Source organism: Protopterus annectens, chromosome 14.part0 (assembly GCF_019279795.1).
Source record: "Protopterus annectens isolate FY-2018-M chromosome 14.part0, PAN1.0, whole genome shotgun sequence".
Classification (NCBI taxonomy): domain Eukaryota; kingdom Metazoa; phylum Chordata; order Ceratodontiformes; family Protopteridae; genus Protopterus; species Protopterus annectens.
The window spans coordinates 396,008,042-396,031,367 of NC_056748.1; the positions used below are offsets into that span (position 1 = coordinate 396,008,042).

Below are 23,326 nucleotides of genomic sequence, written 5' to 3' on the forward strand. Positions count from 1 at the left end.
CTTTGGAGCCACCAAAGAAAAATTCCAACTGGATCCGAAACCTATTCAGATCCACTCTGCTTTGGATCCGTCTGGAAGCCAACTAAAAACATCAACAGATCCAAGTTCTTTGGATCTGAAGATTGTAGGAATCAGCAAGGTGGACAGAAAATGTGGTTCAGAAAGTCTCAGGGTCCTTTCCAGGACACACTTGGAAATGGTTCCCCTAGGGGCAGAAGATGCTCACAAAACCAGGGGTCCAGAGATTCTTTCTCCGATAGACTCTATCAGTACTTCTGAAAGGGGGCCCGATTGTCCTCCCTCTGGAGGCAAAATACTCTCCACTATTGGACACAGCACCTTCCAGGGTTCCCTCACCTTTTTTGGAAAGACATTGGTCCAGATCACTGTCACTTGCCTCATCTCATTCTTCCAAGAGTTTAACTGAGGAAGATGTGGACAGAATGATGATGAGGTTCCTCTCGGCACAGATAGAGATGGGTTTTCTTCTGGCTCCTCCCCTTGGGTCAGAAAGCCCTTACATGTACCACACCACCACTACTTGCTTCTAATCTGATTCGTCTGATTGTTTCAGAGTCTTTGGATTCGAACCTTCTGGGTTTATCCAGCTCGGATTTGAGGTTGACTTTCTTTTCGGATCCAAAGCTTTAAGTGTACCGGCTCCGACATCTTCAGATACATATGACTCTCGGAGCTGAAGCTTGCTTGTCGGGTTCAAGGAGTTGCAGTCGATTCTGAAGTTTTCGGTGTTGTCTCTGCCCCTTGGAGCTTTGGCATTCGATGGTTCAGCTCCGACTTCCTCCTCAGGGAGATTGCTGTTGGGGCAGATGGAGACAACGGTCCAGAAGTCTGCTTTCTTGGAGCTGATTTCTTCTTTCTCTCTGGAGCAATCTACCTTCAAGGTAGTGAAGAGACTATTCTCTGTTTTCAACTGAACAGACGGATCCAACCCCATGAGATCTCCAAACTGCTTCCCAGATGTCTCTGCACTTAGAGCCACATCATTCTACAGCACAGTAACAGCCAGCTCAAGGTCCCCAGACCACCCAGCAGGGTTTTACAATTTCTTTCAACACTTCATCGGAACATCCCACTGAAGAAGGCCTTAGGAAGAGGAAGTGCAAAAGGAGGCACTTAGACTTTCCACAAACGTCTATCAATGAGGATACTGACTTCAGTGAAGGAAAAAGGGTCCCCATGATATCCTCGGGAAGATGTCTCATGTGGAGACATCCTTGAGATCCTTAAGCAGAGAGGTGGTTGGTCCTCCAGCAACCCTTCACCTAAGTAATTAGTATTTCTGGAGGCTTTTGGAGCTGGCCTATCTACCTCCTGGGTTACTCCGACCCGCCGATGAGCTCGTTGAATTGGTCATCAGGCGGGCATGGAAGGAACCTGACTCAGTTGAGGCAATCCCTAAGAGACCAGATCGGATTCTGACTCTTACTCTCGGGAAGGAATTCTGGAGTAAGGGGGATGCCCGTGGATGCCATGGTCGTGGCTGTGGCCACTGAGAAGGAACTTGCTGAACAAAGTTCATCTGTTCATCCCCCTAACAGGTTGTCTAGGGTGACAGATAGATTTGGGAAGCATGTCTATGCATCAGCGACCATTGCCCTTAGGTTGCCGAACTATTTGTCACATCACATTTTACTAGACTACAAAGGGACTTGATCAAGGAGCATTCAAAATCCCTTTCTGAGACCATTACTGCTGAGGCTCAGTTGTCTGTGGCTTCTTAGTTGGCTACCCACTAATCCATTTCAAATTCGCTTATGAGGCTTATCTTACATGCAGTTGAAGGTGCCTCAGGAACAAGGAGCTTAGGCATATCCATTAAAAAATGTGCCTGGATGTGCTTATGTTATTTTGCAGAGCCTTTAAGTCCTTGTTCATCAATGCATCCTATGATGGCAGTTTTGTTTGGCCCAAAGGTGAAGGACACACTCCAGGTGTGAAAAGAATAGAAAGATCCCCTCTGCAGTGGGCGTACATTTTTCAACCCCTCAAAGATCCTTTTCTAGGAATCAACTAGGTGGACAGAAAATGTGGTACAGAGAGTCCAAGGGTCCTTTCCAGGACACATGTGGAGATAATACCTCTCAACCTGTTAATGCAAAAAATCTGGACAAAGCTTGAAAAAATAGGGACATATTTTAAATACTGCTCTTATAAGCTTAGAAAGTTGCTAGAGTAACAGGATTTGTTTTAATATACATTTTTCTGAAGGATTTGAAGTCTGAAAATCAAATATACGTCATTATTTAGTGACTTCAGTCCTGAGATCATCCCAGTGATTTGCCAGGAAAAAGAGGGACAGGTCTAAAATATGAGCCAAAAATCAGGACATTCTGTGAAAATGTGTACAGTTGAGAGGTATAGTTCCCTAGAGGCAGAGGAGGGGGGACTCTAATGGATGATGACACCCACATGGCAGAGAAGGCCAGCAAAACCAGGGGTCCAGAGATTTTTTCTCTGATAGACCCTATCAGTGCTCCTGAAAGGAGGTCAAATTGTCCCCCTCTGGAGGCAGTCGGGGGTCAACTTTCCCTGCACCACAGAACCTGGCAAGATATAACAAGAGATACTTGGATGCAGAGGATAATTTCCAGAGTTTTTATATATTTCCCTTTTCCCTTCTCCCAAAAACTGCTTGCAAAATTCCAGATGTTCCACCCAGTCAGAGGAAAACAGGCACTAGAAATACAAAAAGCTGCTAGAAAAAAAAAGCCATCCAAGAGGTTACATCATACCAGATAGAATCCGAAACATACTCAGAGTTCTTTTTAGTACCAAATAAAACGGGAATGGAGACCAGTTTTGGATCTCAGCACCTTGAACAACTCAGTTCAACATACAAAGTTTCGGATAGTCTTAGTTCAGTCCATTCTTCCCTTCCTGGGCAAGTACAATTGGATGTGCTGTACAAACCATCAGGATTCATACTATCACATAAAAATGAACAGACAATCCAGAAGGTATTTATGCTTCTGGCTGGGAGCCAGTCACTATCAGTTCGGAGCACTACCCTTTGGCCTCACCACAACTCCCCCAGGGTGTTCACCAAATGCATGGCAGTGGTAGCAGCTCACTTGAGACTGCAGGAATTCCGAGTGTTTCCATATCTAAACACCTGGCTCATTACCACCCTAACCAGGCATCTGCTAATAAGAGCAAGAGATCAGGTACTTCAAATTTGTTGTCATCTGAGGATAGCCATAAATTACAAGAAGTCTCAGTTGCAACCAACTCAAATCTTGGAATCCATAGGAGCAGTCTTCAACATGAAATCAGTGACAGCTTCTCTCCCTTTCTCAAGAGTGCAAATGATCAGATTCCAGGTCAGGAAAATAATTCACAGTACCATCATTTCAGCTTAGTTAGTCCTTCAGGCCTTGGGAGTCAGTGTCAGCTGCCATAATCTTAGTTCCTCTACCAAGATTTCATATGAGAATTCTAGCAACATGGTAGCTGATTCTTTACCAGCGCATGTCAGCACAAATAATCACTCGGGCATGCAGGAGATGCCTCTGGTGAAGGATTCAGTCAGATCAGGTTCTACAGGGCCGTCCTTTCATTCTTCCTCAACCCAAGGCCATAGTGACTGCGGACGCTTCCCAGATTGGATGGGGGGGGACACATCCTGGGGAAAACAGTCCAAGGCACTTGATCCCCCAAAGAGGCCATTTTGCTTATCAGTGTTTTAGAGATTAGAGCAGTGCTGTTAGTGTTGCAAGCCTTCCAAGATGCTCTCCCTTTATGGACAATTGTGATTCAAAAAGACAATATGTCAGTAGTTTGGTACATTAACAAACAAGAAGGAACCATATCTTACCCCTTGTGTCAGGAAGCACTGAGTGTGTGGCAGTGGGCGATGTCGTCCATCCACTTTCTCATAGCAAAGCATATTCTGGAGAGTCCAGTGTGATCAAATCGAGCAGGTCCATTCTTCTACCTCACAAGTTGTCTTCCAACATGAAAGTGACAGAAATTATTTTCCATCAATAGAGCCAGCCTTGCTGCGATCATTCTGCTTCTCCCCTAAACAACAAATGTAGCAGGTACATTGCCCTAATCCCCCCACCAAGGGATGCTCGATTTCACGGTTGGCCCCCTGGTCTCCTTTATGCTTACCCCCCAATTCTAAAATTTCTACAGAAGGATGCCAGGTCGTTAAACAAAGTCATCATCTTTGCACCTTACTGGCCTCAACAGATTTGATTCCCCCTTATATGGCCTCATCTACTTTACTTACCAACCTTAGATTCTGGATCTAATTCCAGTGACCTGTCTCACCCAACAGATATGATTCATCCAGATATCTAAAACCTCAAGCTGACAGCGTAGTTTCTTCAATTATGTTAATAGACTGACAACCGATGATGTCTTTCCCATCTGTCATATTTTTTGCCTTCCCATAAGCATTCTACAAGAAAACTTTACACAAGTAAATGGAAAAGGTTTGTCTACTGGGCACAAGAAAAACACACTGACTTCTCAGGTCCTGTACATAGTATACTTGAATTTTTGGCAACATTTTTTTTTATGAGGGAGCTAGGTCCTCAACAATTAAATTTTGGTTAGCAGCAATCTCTAACTTGCATATTGGATTTGAGAATTCTTCTGTAGCCTCTTCTAAACTGTGTAAAGCATTTTTGAGAGTCACACTTTTGTTGGCAGCTCATATAAAGATCATACTCCACCATAGGAGTTGAACTTGGTACTGCAGGCCTTAAATCGTTTCCCCTTTGAAGCCGCAGCTGAATGCAATCTTAAGTTCCTAACCTGGAAAACTATATAGACACTGCCTTCTTCTGCTACCCACTACTTCAAGAAGTTCAAGAAAGTATGTCTACCCACATCACGAAGTGTTATTTTTAACAAACTTATCCTGCTAAGCCTTTGTCTGACCCCAGCTAAGCGGCCAGCAGCAACCCCCCCCCCCCTATATTCCCTTATCTCCTTCCTCCCCCACACTTTAGACTGCTAACTTGCTTTTCCTCTCTCTACCAGTTAGTCTACTTCCACTTTTGGAAGCTCCTGTGCATGTTTGTGCACCTCTGCTTTTTGGCCACTAGATGTCACCCTACACCCACCTATACTCCTTACATTAGTATTTATTACCTTCCTCATTTTTTTCTATTCTCTCCTTTCCTACTACTATCCCTTTCCTCCTTCTGATATTCTCTCTAATCCTTCCCTCTTTAGGCTACTATCTCCCATCTTGATTTACCAGCCTACTCTGATACTTTTTCCTCCCTCCTTGGTGGTCTACTGTGTGTCCCGCTCCGTTCGCCCTGCGGGCTCACTCCGCTCCCCTCCCTACCCCCAATTCCCACACACCCCCCGGGGTCCTAACCTTATACTTCTCTTGTCCCTCCCCTAGACCTACCATCCAATCCTTTTGTCTTTACCACCAAATTAATCCCCTCCCCTCTACACTCTCCATATCCTCCTCCCTCATTTCTCTTTTACATACTAGCCCTCCTTTCAATACTCACACCTACTTTCTTCTACCACTATTACCTCCCTTTCTATATCTCCCCACTCATTTCACCCCTCTCCCTACCTCACATTTCATACCACTACCATACCTTCTATTACACTTCTATATATCCCTTCTTTACATTCATACACCCACACTTCCTCTAGACTACCCCTAATCTGTGACTTTTTCCCTACAACCTCCTCTAACTTACTTACTCTCTAACATGAGTCTCAATCTATCTACACTATTTTTACTCCTGATTCTACTCTTAACTACTCTTTACTCAACCTACCTCCTTACCTTTTTCGAGTATCCACTTCTCATTCAGCCAACAAACTCACAGACACACACTTCTTCCTTCTATACTTCTCTGAATTCTTTCTCCAATACCAATACTACCCCAAGATACCTCCTACCCAAATACCATAGGTACTCCCATCTCTCCTACACTCTACACTCAAACAAAAAAATAAGACCTCTAACCCTTCTTAGTATCAAAATCACATCTAAACCTATCAATCCTACCTTACAAGACGGTGACATTCATCCCAACCCTGGCCCCATACATCCTTCTACACAAACACCCAAACATGGCACCAATACTACACTCCTCATAGGACACCTTAACATACGCAGTGTAAACAACAAAGTACCCTACCTTCATACCCTCCTAGATATACACAGCTTTGACATTCTCTGTCTCTCTGAAACCTGGCTAAAGCCAGCCACTAAGGATACTGACATTATACCACAAGGCTATAATATACTCAGGCTTGACCGTAACAAACGAAAGGGTGGTGGTGTAGCAATACTGAACCATCTTAATATCTCTACCCTACCTGCCTGTCCAACCCAAGATAGTAAGGTAGAAGCCATCATCTCAAAACTTCAACTTAATGCCAAAAAAGTCCTTTACATCATCTGCATTTACATACCTCCAGGAAACAACATACCAGTTGTAGAAGACTTTCTCAATTGGGTTTCCAACTACTACCCCCAAGAAACTATCATTCTTGGCGACCTAAATATTGACTGGAATGCTATTAATACTGATAATCCCATCTCACACATTAACCTAAACAGTTTCACCCAAACCATTACATCCACAACAAGAGTTAATAAGTTAAACAAAAAACAGACTATATTAGACTGGATTCTGATAAACAAATGTAATATCACTTATAATGTTGGGACCCTGCCTGATGACCTCAGTGATCACTGTTTAACATACATTGCAAGAGAGAAGACTGATTATCTTCCCCCCCTCAATATAAGAAAAATACGTTCCACTAAACACTTTAAAACCGACCTATTTCAGAACGAACTCAGAACTTGCAACTGGAACCCTTTAAAGACTCTTCCACTAAATGAAGCAGTATTATTCTTTAATTCTACTTTCCTTTCTATTCTAGACAATCATGCTCCCGAACGCACTATTAGAATGAAATCTAATACAGCCCCTTGGCTCTCAAATGAAACTAGAAAACTAATTCTCTCCAAAAATAAGATCTGGAACAAATGGAGGTCCCATAGAATCAGCTCTGATTTTCATCACTTTCAGCAACTTAGAAATCTTACCAAAAAAGCCATCCTCACTGATAAAAGAAAGTTCTACTGCAACCTACAAGAAACTAACCTAAATAAACCCAAACAATTCTGGTCTTCTATCAATAGACTCCTTTCTCCAGGTACTGCTAAAACTCCCTCCCCACTAAATGCCAACCCTGACACCCCTCTTCAAACTGCAAATACTTTTAACTCATTCTTCTCTGATACTATTCAATCTCTCGCTAGACAATTAAATACTAATAATTTTTATCCTCCTAACAATCACTTAAACTCTAACTGTAGCTTCTCTTTACAACCCATCTCTACTTCTACCATCTTCAAACTACTTCTCAAACTCAAACCTTGTACTCCCTCTGCTGACAAGCTCCCTCCCTATTCTTACAAAAGCAGCCAAAGAAATTGCTTACCCAATATCCTTACTCATAAATAGAACCATCCAAGAAGGAACCATCCCTCATATCTGTAAAATCTCTCATATTATCCCACTACATAAAGGCGGAAACTCTATTGACTATTCCAACTTTAGACCTATTGCTCTTCTCTCTCCATTAGCAAAAATTATGGAGAAATGTATACATCAGCAACTGGTACAGTACCTATCCCTTCACAATATTTTAGCTCACTGTCAACATGGCTTTAGACCCCACCATAGTACTACCACTGCCCTCCTTTCCTTTGCAAATACCATTAACAGCAATCGCAACAAGAACCTACTCTCTTCTGCCCTATTCATTGACCTCTCCAAAGCTTTTGACATGGTCAACCACTCTTCTCTAATTAGCATTCTCAAATCCCTCTCATTTGACAGCCTTGCCATCAACTGGTTTACATCATACCTCAGTAACAGACAACAAGCCGTTCTTTGGGAAAACCATATCTCCTCCTTACTTCCCATTGCAATTGGTGTCCCTCAAGGCTCTATCCTTGGTCCTCTCCTCTTCTCTCTCTTTATTAATGATCTCCACTCTGTAATTCCTCAAGCTACCTGCATTCAATATGCAGACGACTCTACTACCATTTGTTCAGCATCCACCTCCTCTGATCTAACCACTCTAACTCAAACTACCTTCAACACTGTAGAAACATGGTTTACTAGACGGTATCTACTTCTCAATGCCAAAAAAAACAAACTTCTCCTCTTCACCCCCACCACTCGTACCTCTCCACTTAACTTCTCTATCTACTCTAACAACAAAACAATCATCTCTCCTGACTCCACAACAAAACTACTTGGTGTTACCATTGATAACAATCTCTCTTTTGACCAACACATCAACACCACCATCAAAACTGTTAACAGAAAAATTGGATCATTATACCGTATAAAACCATTTCTTACCCCATCAACTAGAGCTACTATTGCTCACTCCCATCTTATATCTACTCTTCTATGCCTCTCCTATCTTCACCAACCTTAAAAAAACTAACCTAAACAAACTAGCAACTTGCTATAATAACATTTCCCGCCACTGGTAACCCTTTTAGAACACATCACTGCCTCAATTTGAAACAGTTAGGCTGGCTGGAACTACAAAACCTTCTTAATATTTCACAACTTACAATTGCCCACAAAATACTGTACCAACCTTGTAATACCCCTATACTTTCACAACTTCTACTCCACTATAACAATCTCACCTCTCTTCGTTCCTCCTGTAAACTTATGACCAAACCCATAAAGGCCCACAACTTAGCTGGTGACTCTCTTTTCACCAATACTGTAGGCAGAGTATGGAATTTGCTGCCTAAAGAGTTAACACTAATCTCATCCCTGCCTCTCTTCAAACAACAAATCAAACTACATTTCCAAAACCACTGGCTCTGTTCTTGTAGTACTCCAGGCTAGCTTTCCAAAACCACTGGCTCTGTTCTTGTAGTATTCCAGGCTAACCTCCCTCTCATTACTCTCTCCTAACCTTTAACCCTTCATTTTCCTGAATTCTAACGTCTACCCTGCTTCCCTTCTCTGCTGTCCTCTTATGCTCTGACCTACATCTACCATCTCTTCCCACCTTGTCTTGACTGTCTTTTTTTTCTTCTCCTCTCTTACTTATGACTCTGGCCTTGTGTCATTTCTTTTCTTTCCTTCATACTCCTACTTCTCGTCCCTTCGAGCTTCTAATGTAATCTTCTTGGCTGTTGCCTAACTGCATAACCATATGTTTTAGGTAAACTTGCTTTGAAATCGACAGAACATTGTGTATGAATCTAAATTTTTGAGTTCCTTTAATGTATGCTGATTTTTGATTACTAGTTGATCTAAATGTATATTTTTATGTGTAATGTCTTTATTAACAATATGTCTATCTGTCTTGCTTATGTTATGTGTGGAGCTTTTCTCCCCGGGCCTCTACTGAAAATGGACATATATCCAGCTAGACTAGCCCGGTCAACAAATGTAAAATAAATAAAAATAAATAAACTTTCTAGTGGCCATTACCTCTGCTAGAAGTATTTCAGAAGTTCAGGCATTGTCGTCTAAACCTCCATACCTGATCATTCATAAGGATATAGTCACATTACATACCGATGCATCTTTCCTTCTTAAGGTGATTTCAGAATCCAATATCAGTCAATCCATTAATCTGCCAGTCTTCTTTCCTAAATTTGCAAATAAAGATCAATATATGTTACATTTATTGGATGTTCTGTAATAACCTAATACTGCTTCTGGTATCTGGAATGTTCACGCACATCATTAGAAAGACCTTCTGTGTCTTCCCCTGCTTTGGGTGTGTCCCATGAAGGCTTTTGTGAATGAATTGTCAGTTCCTACTGACACTTTTGATCCACAGCACTGCCAGGCATAACACCTTCTCAGTTTTTGTGTGCCAGCAGTGTGTTGGACTACATATTCCCCCAGGATGGGCAAGCAGATAGTGGCTGTGCAATTTGTCTCTCATCGGGTCCTGCACTGCCCAAACTACTATATGATTTCTGGTCAGTTGGGTCATATTGTGGGTGTTATCCCTTTCTGCACTGGAGCTGAGTACAGTTGGAATAAATTTGTTGTGGACTAGTGAACTTGATTTATTTTTAAAACTTAAATCTGATGCTATTCGTGTCATTATTCATCATTGATAGGTCTTAGATCCGACCTCTGATCTGAGCCGGCGACTGACAGATCCAGAGCTCAAGCTCTTCCCCTTCCCATAATCCCCTGCTGACCTGTAACCCTTAGATCTCGGTTTATGTGGAAACACTAGGACGTGTTATCCTGTAGCTCAGGCGACTCTTATCAGATAAGTGCTAATAAGTTTTTTCTTTTTGGGTTTTTTTCTTTCCTGTTTTTTTAGCCTTAGTGTGCTCTTTACCCCTGTCTTCTTTTTAGAGTAGTTAGTTTAGGTTTCCTCCCCTCCCTGTAGCTTTTCTAAGTTTTTTTTCCCTGTGGGTTCCTGCCCTTTTTTCCCCGGGTCTTTCTGTAGGTTTTTGGGTTAAGGGTAAACCTTAGCTGTCCCTTATTTAACTAATTGTCTTTTCAGTAAAGGTAGTCTTTTTTTCTTGGGCCTTCTCTACCTTCCTTTCCCTGTAGAGTATGCAGGTGTTTGTACGCGTGCATGTGTGTAAGACTGTCTGGTAAAGATGTCTGAGAAGCCTTCTGGCTTTAAGAGATGCTCCTCATGCAGTTGGAAGATGCCCCATTCCCACATGAGGAGTGTGTTTATTGCTTAGTCACCTGGAGGTCGAATGCGACATGTGTGCCACATTCAACCTCAGGGCTCTCATAGATCATAGGAACAAGTTGCTATTGAAGGGGCTAGGGAAGGGGGGTCCTCTAGCTTCCAGCTCCCCCTCTAAGACTCCTGTTGATCCTAAAAGGAAGACTACGTCTTCCTCTAAAGAATCCCCTTCAAAAAAGCCAAGAATCCCTGGATCTGAGCCCAGCTCTTTGGCTTCGGATCTGAGCTCTTCCACTCCGAGAGCCTCTGATCATTCTGTCAGATCTGAGGCCTCGGCTCTGACTCTGTGCAAATCGTCTTTGGATCAGACCTATCTGTCAGATCCATCTGCAGTGCTAATTAAAGCATTGGAGCTGCCCAGAACTTCAGATCTGATGATTCTGTAGGATCCAATAGCCATTGACAGTTTCCCCTTGAGGTCTAGGAGCTCAGATCCAAGGCATAGGAGTCCGTCTCCCTTTGAAGATCGTACAGTATTGACAGTTCTCTGGCAAGGTCGGGATATTCTTCTGCATCTTTCATGTGTTCCAGAAGCTTGCTTCCCACAGATATGGATAGGATGAAGAGGAGTTTCCTCAAGGCCCAAGTCAAGTTGAGCCTGTTACTATCCCCAGCTCAGTTGCCTAGGGGCCTTCTCCATCCATGGGACTTCACTCTCCTCATCCAATCCATCCAGGTTTGGATCTCCAGGATCAGAGCATTCCCTGTGACAGACCAATGGTGTTAGGTATCCCTTCATTTCCTACACCGTCAGGGTCCCTGGCAGGCTCTGTTCCACTGCCTTCGAAACTTGCTGCACCTCGGTCCCACAAGGTCTGTGCTGGTTTCTGGGGGGGTTGGGCCTGGAGTTTTTGGACCATTCCCTCTCCTTGGGGGCTTCGCATTGGACAGCTCAGAACTGATATCGTCTAGAGATGGTGCTGCATCGGGGTCCCCCCTTCCTTCCCGGGCAGCTGCAGCCATGGGTGAGGAGGGTGGGCTTTGTCCAGTCCTTCTGCCTTCCAGACAGTAGAGAGGACCTTGTCTGGCTGGGCAGTTACCTCTCCTTCATCTCTAGGTCCTCCCCAGCCCCTCTCAACTTTGGGCAGCGAGGCATCATCATCCTTTCCAGGGTCAGCCCTCCCATGAGTACCTTCAGATGGACATAACCCCGCTCAGGGTCCTTGCCTCTTCCGAGTCCTCCCCAGTGCCCACCATGAAGGAATGTCCTCAGAAGAGCACGTGCAAGAGGAGGCACTTGGACTGCCCTAGAGTGTCCCCTCACCGAGGACACGGATTTCAAGGAGGGAGATGGGTCCCCTAGACTTCCTTCTGAGGAAGTGTCCTTTGGGGATATTCTCAAAATTCTCAAACAATGAGGTGGTTGGTCTTCCCCTAGCCCATCTTCAGAGGAATCTGTGTTGCTGAAGGCTTTGGGACAGGCCCGTCTTCTACCTGGGTAGAACTCATCGCTGACAGGGTATGGAAGGAGCTGGAAACAATCCCCAAAAAGGGTGATACATTTCTTACCCATCCCCCCACCCCAAGGATAAGACTTTTTGGAGTAAGTGTGTCCCCACTGATGCCATCATGGTGGCCTCAACTACTAAAAAGTAGCTGGCTGAACAGAGTTCCAGAGTCCATCCCCTGAGCAGAGAGTCTTAGGTGACTGACCACTTTGGAAACCACGTGTTTTGCCTCAGCACTGTTCGGACTGAGTGCAACCACCTACATGGCACAGTTTACCCGGCTCCAAAGGAATTTGTTGTCGGAACTCATCACTTCCTTTCAGAGTTACTGCCTCCAGAGAGTATCAAATTTGTCTCTCCGAAGCTATTCACTCTAACCTCCCTGGCTAATGCTTCGATGAGGTTGATCTCCAATGCAGCAGAGGCCACCCCTCGAGCATTGGGCAGAGGCATTGCTTGGCTTCACCTTTGCGGATTTGCAGAGCCCTTTATGGTGTCTTTCACTAATTCCCACTTTGATGGGTGAACTTTGTTTGGTCCCTTCGTCAAAGAGACATTGACCCACAGCGAGGAGGAGAAGAAGACTCTGTCTGCGGTGGGCTCCCCAGTGATCCTTTTCCAAGAATCAGAGGGGTAGTAAGAAACGTTGGTTCTGCAGGACTCCGTCCTCCTTCCAGGATGCTCCACAGGAATCCTCCTTTACTGGCTGGGGTAGAGGATTCAGTGGCAGACACCACCCCAGAGGCAGAGGGGATCCGCAGAACTAGGGCTCCCAGAGCCTTTCTCAGAGAAGCACACTCAGCACTCTTGAGGAGCTGCTTGGCTTACTGCCCTGGAGGCAGTCAGGACGAATCTCCCTTCACCCACTAGCCTGGACAAGTATAACCTCAGATTAGTGGATGTTAAATATTTTCAGGGGTTACCTCATTCCCTTTTTCAGCCCCCTCCAATTCAAAAATCTCTCCCAGACGTTCCACCCTACCAAAGGTAGTTGACCCATCTCAAGGTCCAAGACCATCTTTTAAAAAGAACCATCCAAGAGGTCCCAACAGGACAACGAAGGTCCGGAACTTACTCTCACTTCCTTTTGGTGCCGATAAAGACTAGGGACCTGCATCCCATTTTGGACCTCAGTGAACTGAACCTGTCAGTCAAGAAGTCCAAGTTCAGGATGGTCACTGTTCAGTCCATTCTGCCTTTTCTGCGCAAGGAAGACTGGATGTGCTCAGTGGATCTCAAGGACGCATACTATCTTTTATAAAAATTGACAGATGCTCTAGGAGATGCCTGCACTTTGGTTAGGGGGCAAGCATTATCAGTTCAGACCCCTCCCCTTTGAACTCACCACAGCCCCCCCTGGGTGTTTACCAAGTGTATGGCAGTGGTGGCAGGTCATCTGTGACTGCAAGGATTCCAGGTCTTTCCATACCTGGATGATTGGCACCTCACGGCCTCCACGAGGTGTCAGCTTTCAATGGCCACTGACTAAACCCTCAACCTCTTTCAGGATCTTGTCATCACGGTCAGCCTGTCCAAGTCCAATCTTCCCCCGTGTCAGAACCTAGAGTTGATCAGGGTTCTTCTGGACAAGGTGTCAGAGACTGCAGCACTTCCTCTTCGCAGAGTTCAAATCATTCAGGACCAGCTCCATCAGTTGCTGACTCTCAATCGTCCCACAGCCCAATTAATCTTGCAGGCACTAGGTTCAATAGCAGCTGCCATCCAGTTAGTGCCTCTTGCCAGATATATGCGGGAACTACAGTGGACCCTAGCAGTTCAGTGGTCTGCTCAGTTTCACCCCATGTCCATGACCATCAGTACCTCTCAGGTGTGGAGAAACCACCTTGCATGGCAGCTTCAAGCTCAGGATCTGATTCTAGGCAGACCCTTTTGTCTTCCCCAACCTAAGACCATGGACACCTCCCTGTTGGAATTGAGGGGGCATTTTCGGGAAAGGACACTTTAAGGCACGTGGTTCCCTGTAGAGACCAAATTGTGCATATACTTCCTGGAGATAAGAGAAGTCCTCCTAACATTGCAAGCCTTTCAGGAGTGTCTCCCTCCATGGCAGTGATCTGGTACATCAGCAAGCAAGGGGGAACACGGTCTTACTACCTGTAAAAAGAGGCCATGAGAGTATGGGAATAGGCAATGTCTTCCAGGTGCTTTCTTCTTGCAATGCACATTCCCGGCAGTTCAAAGTGCTGACCAATAAACTCAGCAGGTCTATCCTGAGTCCTGGCCATCAGGGCTTCTATATGCTTACCCACCATCTCCCCTCATTCCCAAAATTTTGCATTCAGCCCATTGCCTGAAGACTCCTCTCATCCTCATTGCCCCCTTTTGGCCTTGTCAGGCGTGGTTCTCCCTGTTTTGGTCTCATCTGAAATGTTCTCCCTGGATATTGGATCCTGCCCTGGATCTCCTTTCCCACCCTTAGGGACTTCCTCTTCCTGACCTCCAGTCTCTTCATCTAACTGCATGGTTCCTGCAGTTCCAGTGATCCTTTCCCAATCCAGGCTTCCCTCTCAGATAAAGAATATTATCTTAGCCTCTCAGAAACCATCTACCAAGAAGGTATATTCTAGTAAATGGAAAAGATTTTCAATTTGGGCCAGGCAACAAAATCTAGACCCTTTTTCAGCCCCTATTCCTGACATTCTCTTGTTCTTGGCTTCTCTTTTTCAGGAAGGGGCTAGTTTCTCCACGATTAAACTCTAGTTGGCAGCCATCTATAATTTCCATTTGAATGAGGGTCCCACCTTTTCTTCCAGACTGTGCCAGGCCTTTCTCAAAGGGGTCTTTCTCATTAGACCTCTTATCAAAGATCCCTCCCCACCATGGGATCTAACTCTGGTGCTGCAGTCTTTGATACAAAACCCCTTTGAGCCCGCAGCATCTTGTGATCTTAAATTTCTGTCCTGGAAGACAGCCTTCTTGGTGACTATTACTTCTGCCAAGAGAGTTTCCTAGTTGCAGGCTGTCAGCATTAAGCCCCCTTTTGTGGTCTTCCACATGGACAGGGTGTCTCTCAAGACTAATCCTTCTTTCGTTCCAAAGATATCTTTAGAGGCCAATCTTAACCAATCTGTCCAGCTTCCTGTGTTCTTCCCTAGTTACTCTAATAAGGGGGAATATATGTTGCATTGTTTGGATGTCCCTAGACAGCTACGCTTTTGTCTTAAGAGGACTGAAGAATTGCGGAAGTTGGATCAGCTCTTTGTAGCCTACTTTCAGGCCAGAAAAGGTCTGGCTGTTACCAAGGTATTGATTTCCTGATGGATCACCAGCTGTATTTTCAACATTTACGATAGCAGGCACATGGAACTTTCCAGACCAGTTAAAGCTCACTCTACTAGGTCTGTGGCTGCGTCTTCTGCCTTCTTGGCTAAGCTTTCATTGGATGAGATTTGTGCTGCTGCTACTTGGTCTATTCCCCACACCTTTGTTTCACACTATAGGTTGGCTTTTGTGTCTAGGAATAGGGCTTCCTTTGGTTCCTGTGTGCTGCGGCATATCCTTCCCTGAGACCTCAGGGTTCATAGTAGCTGGGGACTCTGACCTATCCGTGATGAGTAATGACATGGATAGCATCAGATAAAGAGTTATGTACTTACCATAACTTGGAATCTATGCTATCCAGTGTCATTATTCATCACATTCCCGCCCTTGCTTCTAGAGACCTGGTAGATGTGGAAGGATGTTTTCTCTTGAGGAGTTTTTGGTGTTAATGGCAGTCTATGCTGCTTTTTCTCTATCCGGCATAATCAATCTGAGGGTTATAGGTCAGCAGGAGAATATGGAAGGGGGGGAGCTGGAGCTCTGGATCTGTCCTTCAGTTGCCAGCTTGGATCCGACGTCTGATCCAAGACCCATCCGTGATGAATAATGAGACTGGATAACACAGTTTCTAGGTTATGGTAAGTACATAACTCTCTTTTAATATTATAGCAGTGGGAGTATAAAAAAAGGATAAGATCCAAAGGTCGTGAATACACAAAAGCTGGAAAGGAAATTTGCAGCCAACTGTTATGGTAATTTCATCTCACAACTCTACTTTCTCCTAGTTTGCCCCTGCTGGAAGGCTGTGACAAAAGGCCACTGTTTTCTGTATGTGGTTTAAAATGGCAAAGTCTTAGATTCTTTGCAATCTAGAGCTCACATTAGAAGTCCAGGTGATCTATGCTCAACTCTTGGAACATTTTTTTTTTCCATGTGACACATCAGAGAGCTTGAATACATCCTAGGGGTCATCAAGGAGGATCCAAATAGATCAGCTAATAGCAAATGTTTTTTTTTAAATAAAAAACAAGGTACTTGCAGAGATCTGTTTTATTACTTTGAACACAGCTGCTTGCATCTCACCTACTGAATGCAAGTCATAAAACTCACCGTATATTTGCGATTGATCACCAGTGATTAAAAAAAGTTTTTTTTGCAGGAGCCAAGCCCTACCTTCATTCCCAACAAGGCAGCTTTGTTCCCATGCCTCTGGATTTCTAAATGTAATCCTCTAAGGCTGCAAAACATGAGTAAAGTATATTTACAGAAACAGTCTGTTAACATTTTGAGTGTCTCACACCTGGAATACACAGACAGTATTCACCTGCTTGCAGATAAGAGGCAAGTATGAATGCTGAGTAAGTAAAAGATGACCTACTCACAGTAACAATGTCCCACACAGGCTTTGTGGAAAATTATGAATGTGCAGCTGTATTGTCAGTGGGAGGACTTTGTGAGTCAGTCATTTTGCTGATGTAAATAATTGAAGCAGTAGCTTGTTGTACATAAAGCCATATTGTGTGTCGTAAATATGTCAGAATTTCTTTAATTTTGAAATTGTAAAGTGAAGTGGATGCCAAAATGTAAACAATAAGAGTCAGTGAAACATTTTCCAAGTATTTCAAGTTCCTTATATTTTATATATTTTTTCCATTACTAGGATACTGTGAAGAGTGAAAACCAGGACAAAAAATCAAAAGAAAATGGAGCTAATCTGTAGCACAACTGTTGTGTTCTCGAAAGATATATGTTAAATAATGTAATATATATTGTATTTAAATATTTTGGAGGAATGCATGTTTAATTTTTAATGCAGCCATGATGTTTTTAGTAAAAAGATGTATAATATTTTAAGACAATGAATATACTTTAGAATTTTGCTTGTAACTAGCAAAAATTTAGTTCCTAAGGTATTTTAAGATGAACTTTTGTAAAGGCTAATAAAGTTCATCAGGTTAACATTGTGCTGTTATTTATTTTCTCATTTTTTGGTAATTATGCAGTTCTTTTCATATGATGGACTTTTATTTTGTCCATGTATGTCTTTAAAAGACATCAGCAATTGTCCATGTTTTTTCTGTATTTGATTGTCTTCTAAACTGATGTTATTGCTGGCAGTTGGCAACAAATACACATCTTGTTTGAGGTAGTTTCAGCCTGCACATTCTTAGTTTTCTTGAAAATCCTACTTGCAAGGGAAGATATATGTCACAAGGATAACTGCTGCAGAAGCTTTATCAAGTAAGTGAAAAAAGCTGCATGTGAAGGTCAGTCTTCTGGCCATATCTCAAAAGAATTCAGACATCCCCAGAAGGTGTGAAGGATAACTTATCTCACTTTGCTAATTCATTACTCATTCCTTTGACAGATTACTATTTTTTTCCTCATTTTTTCCTCTTATTGTGATTGTTACTTTCATGGAATTTTCCTTGTCTAATGGTGCCACTCAAAAAGATAAAACAGACCTAATATGGAAGATGATTTTCCTCAAGAACAGTGATCTTAAGTGTTTGTTTTGGTTGGGGGAGGTTCACAATGTAGGCAGTTGAGAACATTGAGCAAACTTCCATAAAAAGAACCTTTTAGATCCAGTGCTATGGTATAGACGGATAAAGCCCTAACTACAGCCGAGATGACCTGGGTTCCACTAGCAGTTCAGGCATGGATGTTGAAGATCCTCAGAGCCCTTCTGACCTGACCCCAGGAAGTAGGTGTGATTAACACAGCCGTCTCCATAGACATCCATAAATCCCCCTCCCCAGCCTCCCTCTTGCCTAACTACTCTTTTAGTCATCTTGTGCCCTCTGATAAGAGGCAGATTAACAACATGCTTTGTACAGTGAAAGACTGTAATGTAGGACATTTGGGTCCTCAGTATCATCTCCAGGGATTACAGCTTGCAGATTTTCATTGAGCCTCCAAAGAAAAAAAAAAACAAACAAGAGAGGGTCTACAAATACCAAAGAACCAGGAGTATCTCATCAAGACATTCCAAAAGAAATGTTAGAGCAAAAATATGTGTAGGAGTACCCCGGGATAAGAAGGCAAAGTCTTGTACTTCTGAAGCTTTCTTATCCCAGGGAAGGTCACTGACGACCCATTTGAGACCTATCAGGAGTTAGCAGATTCCTGAGTACCCGAATTCAGGTTGTTGCCACTTCAGGCACTGCTTCCTATGTCAAGTCCCACGGCTTTCACAATTATTGTAGACCTGAAATATGCCTATTTTCATATTCTAGCTGCCAGAAGACACAGACAGTGATTAAGGTTTGTGACAGGGGACTTGATTTACCCTCTTGTTGTTTGGTTTAGTTACTGTGCCAAGAGTTTTTACCAAGTGCTGGGCCCCAGTGAGAGCACACTCTAGACCAAGGGCATCCACATTTACCCATACCTGTATGATTGCTTGATTCAAAACAAGTCTATACAGGAGCAACAAGGGATATTTGGAAATATCCTGCTGTCTCGGACCAACCTCATATTCACATTGAACTTGCAAAAGTCGTGTGTGCCCCACCCAGAGAGTGGTCTTCTTGTGTGAATTGCAGGACATGAGTATTTGCAAAGTCTCCCTGACAGCAGAAAAATTGGAAACCCTAACAATCCTCTTTCTTTATACAACAGCAAAGAAAGACTGGGCATCCAAGCAGGTTGTCTGAATCCGAGGTCACTTGGCTTTGACCATCCTGATAATTCCTGTGATGAGCCTCTATATGAGGAAGATTTAGTAGTGAACATTTGCGGCCAAGTCCAACCTGTGCAGACAGTAAACCCAACATTACCTTTTATCAAGACATAATTGCTGTAGTGATGCAACAGATACCAAACAATGAAAATGTGCCTGTCTAACAAACCGTCCCCAAGCAGACTTCACTGCCAATGCATTAGATCTAGTGGGAGCCCATACCATAGGCCTAAGGATTCAGGGTGCCTGAAGTGCAGTGGCGAAGATAGCATGTACTCCTAAAAGAAATACTAGCAGTCCAGTACATCCTGCAGTCTTTCAAAGAAATCTTGAAACCATGCACTTTAAAAGTCATTACAAACAACACAATAGAAACATGATACAGCAACAGAGGAGAACCCACTCATTAACTATGTAAGCTAGCTGTGCATACCAGGGAGCTGGCCTTGAAATGTAACTTGATTCCTTCTGTAATGCACGTACCATCACAGTTTGTATCAATTGCAAATCTGTACAGCAGAAACATTGCAGACCCTCATGAGTGAATGCTTAATAGGAAAATATTTTTAAGTCTGGTGAACAGGTGTGGTGTACCAGAACGAGTAGTAAACAGCTGAACAAATTCTGCTGCAGAACACCACACAAAGAATTGGCAGTATATGCTTTCTCCCTGAACTGAAGAGCCCAGTGTCTACATGCATGTGTTCCCCTTCCTCTCCCATTTTCTGGAAATGTTGTGTACCACTTAACATGCTAGTTAGTATAGCTTCCTCATTAGCATTTATCATGGGAGGTTACTAGGCTCACTGTCCTAGAGCCTTTCTAAGCCTAGACTTTCATGCCAAAATTTTACCAATTACCAGTACCCAAGAACTAGAACAGCTTTGGGATATGCTTGTGCCTTAGGAAATTTATGGGCTGCCCCTGTCCTTAAAAGGAGACAAGTGACAACCCAGCAGTGAATATGGATTTCCTGTCCATTGTTCAAAATTGCATTTGATTAGGTTTAGAGAAGACCTCTGCTTCACAAGAATGCGTTTTCTGTTGCAGAAAAGGAGTAATCTCTAAGACATGTACCTGTCCCTCCACCATGTTTTATGTCAAAGATGAGGTTTAGATCCCTAGATCAAGTAAGTCTAGTGATGATTGTTTTTTGAAAGAGTAAGAGGTCCATCAGGGCTGGATCAGAGAATGCCTTTTAGGTTATGGAATACACTCTCTATCTGCAGCCTCTGGCTTATAAGGAGCACCTTAGATTTTCTTTTTCTCAGTTTGTTTCCTTCTCATTGTCTGGTAATTCTTAGGTTCTCCAGTTCTGGACTGCAAAGAGTGACTTGTCATCCAGATAGCCATCAAGGTTTTTTCTTTAGGTCCTACTACCGTAACTGTTGTGCTGCAGTGCAAGTAGGATATTGTAATACCAGGTCCATTTGGTTCATGCGGGCTTCCTCACATTCATCACCTGGCTACAGTGCCAAACATTGCTTTGACAGGTAGTATGTAGCTGACTCTAGTGCCACTTGTGTGCCTCTGTAAGGTGTCGCTATTACTAGTGAGTCAGGCACCTTCATCCCATGTGGGGAAGCCAACATTAAGCTGCATATTCCCACCCTTCCTGGGTAACTGTTCCAGTGTCTGGGTTGCTAATCAATACTTGGGTTTCCCTAGTTATCGTAAGGGTTTTATCTTTATGTGATGCAAAGTTGACTGAAGTAGTTTAGATTGATCTTGAAGCCGTATTTCTCCCTTTCCCCAGAAATGTCTGTTGAATTTTCTGTGGAAGAACCGTTTACCTTACCACTGCCTCCAAAAAGGTAAATGCCCTCCCAACAGTTCCCCACTGATCTTTGTGTTCCCTTACCTGAATGTCTGGCTCTTGGTAGCTCCATCTATGGACGTTCTATATCCCAGCATTATGCATGCTCTTGGTTGCAGGCCATATGACCTGAATCCTACTCACAGGATTGCCTCCTTGAGTTGTTGGTCAGTGTCCGTTATTGGCTGTTCCGGCCTTTAGAGTTAGCCCACAAGGTTATGGCTTTGGCCAGCTGAGCAAGGGTGTGTTATATAAGGTCAAGACCTAGGCTGTGCTGTGTCTTGTGGGCTTAATGACTGCTGCTGCTGTCTTTGTGATGCCTTTTACCTGTCTGAGAATGCAGGTGTTGCAGTAGACTGTAAGGTGTCATGGCTTCAGTGTCACCATGTGTTTGTTTACCTTCTTTTGGTGTTGGACCTTTGTTGAATGGCCAAGGCATGGTGGGTCTTCCAGTTTTATAACTAAGGCCATCACATATTCTAATGGTGGACACTTCCCTTGCCAAATGGGAAGCTTGTCTGGGCTCCCACACACTTCAAGGAGTTTGGTCCCCTGGAGAAGAGCTCCACATCTAGTCAGTTGGAGCTAAGAGCTGTCTTCCTAGTCCTGATGGCTGGAGACAATGTTCCTTCTGAGACCTCACCTTCTCTTGTCAGACAACTAGTCTCATGTGGGCCCCTAAATACTGATGTGCCAAGAAGCATCCATCATAGGTAGTGACACCATCAAGGTTTCCAGAAAGAGCAAATATCTAAGCCTTTGCAAAAAGGCAGACATTCATAACTCCTATATAGGGAAGCAATACTTCTGGGACTGTGGGCCATAGACACCTCCCTGGAGAAATGGATGAACAGGCAAGACTCTCTGAGTCAATTCTTCAGTCCATTGCTGTGAGTTGAGAAGCTGTGCTGATGAGGGTTTTATGAAAGTTGTGTACTTCAGAGATCAGCTGCTTGCCTATAGGTAGAACGCAGTTCTTGTCCTATTCTTGAATCATTTGTGCAAAGCTGAGCTATCAGTGGATGCATTCCCTGTCCCATCACTTTGGAGGTTACTGTATGCATTCCTGCAATTCCCATTGATTCCATGTCTCATTCCAGCAGTACTCAGTCTTTTCACCCCTTTTTTAACACCTTTATTAAATTATCACTTAAGACATAGGCCAACATACATTAACAGAAAAAAAACTTAACATTTTTCTATATAAATACAATGTACATCACATATATTTTCTTTGCTACTATCATCAGTCCAGCATTACAAAAATTGCTGAATTCCTGCCTTCCCTTAAGCCTTACTCCTCCTCCTGAAGATTATTGTACATGTACTGTTCCCACAATTTATCCCTTTCTAGTACTTGTATCTCTCTTATACAGTTGGTGTAGATTTTGATTTCCATTTTCTAGTAATTGCTTTTTTGACAGCTAGCAGAATTAAACTTAATAAGGCCTTACTGTGTATATCCAATTTAGATCCTGTATCCCAACTCAAAAGAATCATTTTATTACTTACAGCCATTTGCACGCCCATTATTTCCACTAGAGTACTCTGCAGGGAATTTTTAAAATCTGCCAACTTATTATGCTCCCAAAACATATGTTCCCAGTTACCTCTTTCTTCTTCATCACACCTCCATCAGTTGCTATCTACCTGAGGAAAAATTCTTTGAAGTCTGCTTGGGATATAAAATACCTATGCAGACACTTCTAAGCAAAAATCCTAAACCTTCTGGACTTGGTTGCATACTTGGGAACCATTCTTGTAAATTGCTTTTCCAGTCTCTCTTCCCAATCTTTTCTAACCTTCTCTGATTGATTCTTATAGTTGTCATGCAATATTTTATATGGTGTACTAATTATCCCTTTTTAACAGGTACTTGTGTTCGAGATTTAGCTAAAAACTCTACCAGAGCTGATCTTTCACTTAAAGTCCCCCTATCACTTTCTTTTTGCCTGAATTCTGAGATTAAACCCTGGTAGGGAAGGCAGTCTCTAGCATGCAATCCAAATGTCTTCTTGGCCTCATTCCACTCATTACCTTTCCTGTTTGAGTTATTTTCTCCTAGTAAATTGGTTCCTTTGTCAGGTTTCTCCAGTAATTTCCAGCCCTCTCTTGTCTATTTTCTGTAACCATACTTGCAGTCATCCCTTTCTCCATTCTCATATTGGCTTATTTCTTAGTACATTTTTGGCTACTTTATGAATACAATATTCTGTATGGTGGTTGTTATTCTCCTTAAGGATCTGCATTCAAAATCCCAAACTCTCTCTCTCTCTTTTTCTTGAATTCTCCCCTTGCTTCATCATCATCCCTTTTTACTTTGAGGTATAACCTTCTGCTTTTGTTTTGTATATGAGC

General features: G+C 43.2%; 1 protein-coding gene across 1 annotated transcript in view; it reads left to right on the forward strand.

Moving 5' to 3' along the window:
* CCAR1 (cell division cycle and apoptosis regulator 1) overlaps positions 1 to 17,431 on the forward strand; it is a 2,906,903-nt gene extending 2,889,472 nt beyond the window's left edge. The window contains exon 27 of the mRNA XM_044056158.1: positions 17,128 to 17,431. Within this exon, the coding sequence (XP_043912093.1) occupies positions 17,128 to 17,187 (60 nt within the window). The 3' untranslated portion in view covers positions 17,188 to 17,431. The remainder of the gene's footprint in view (positions 1 to 17,127) is intronic.
* Positions 17,432 to 23,326: the final 5,895 nt, after the last annotated feature.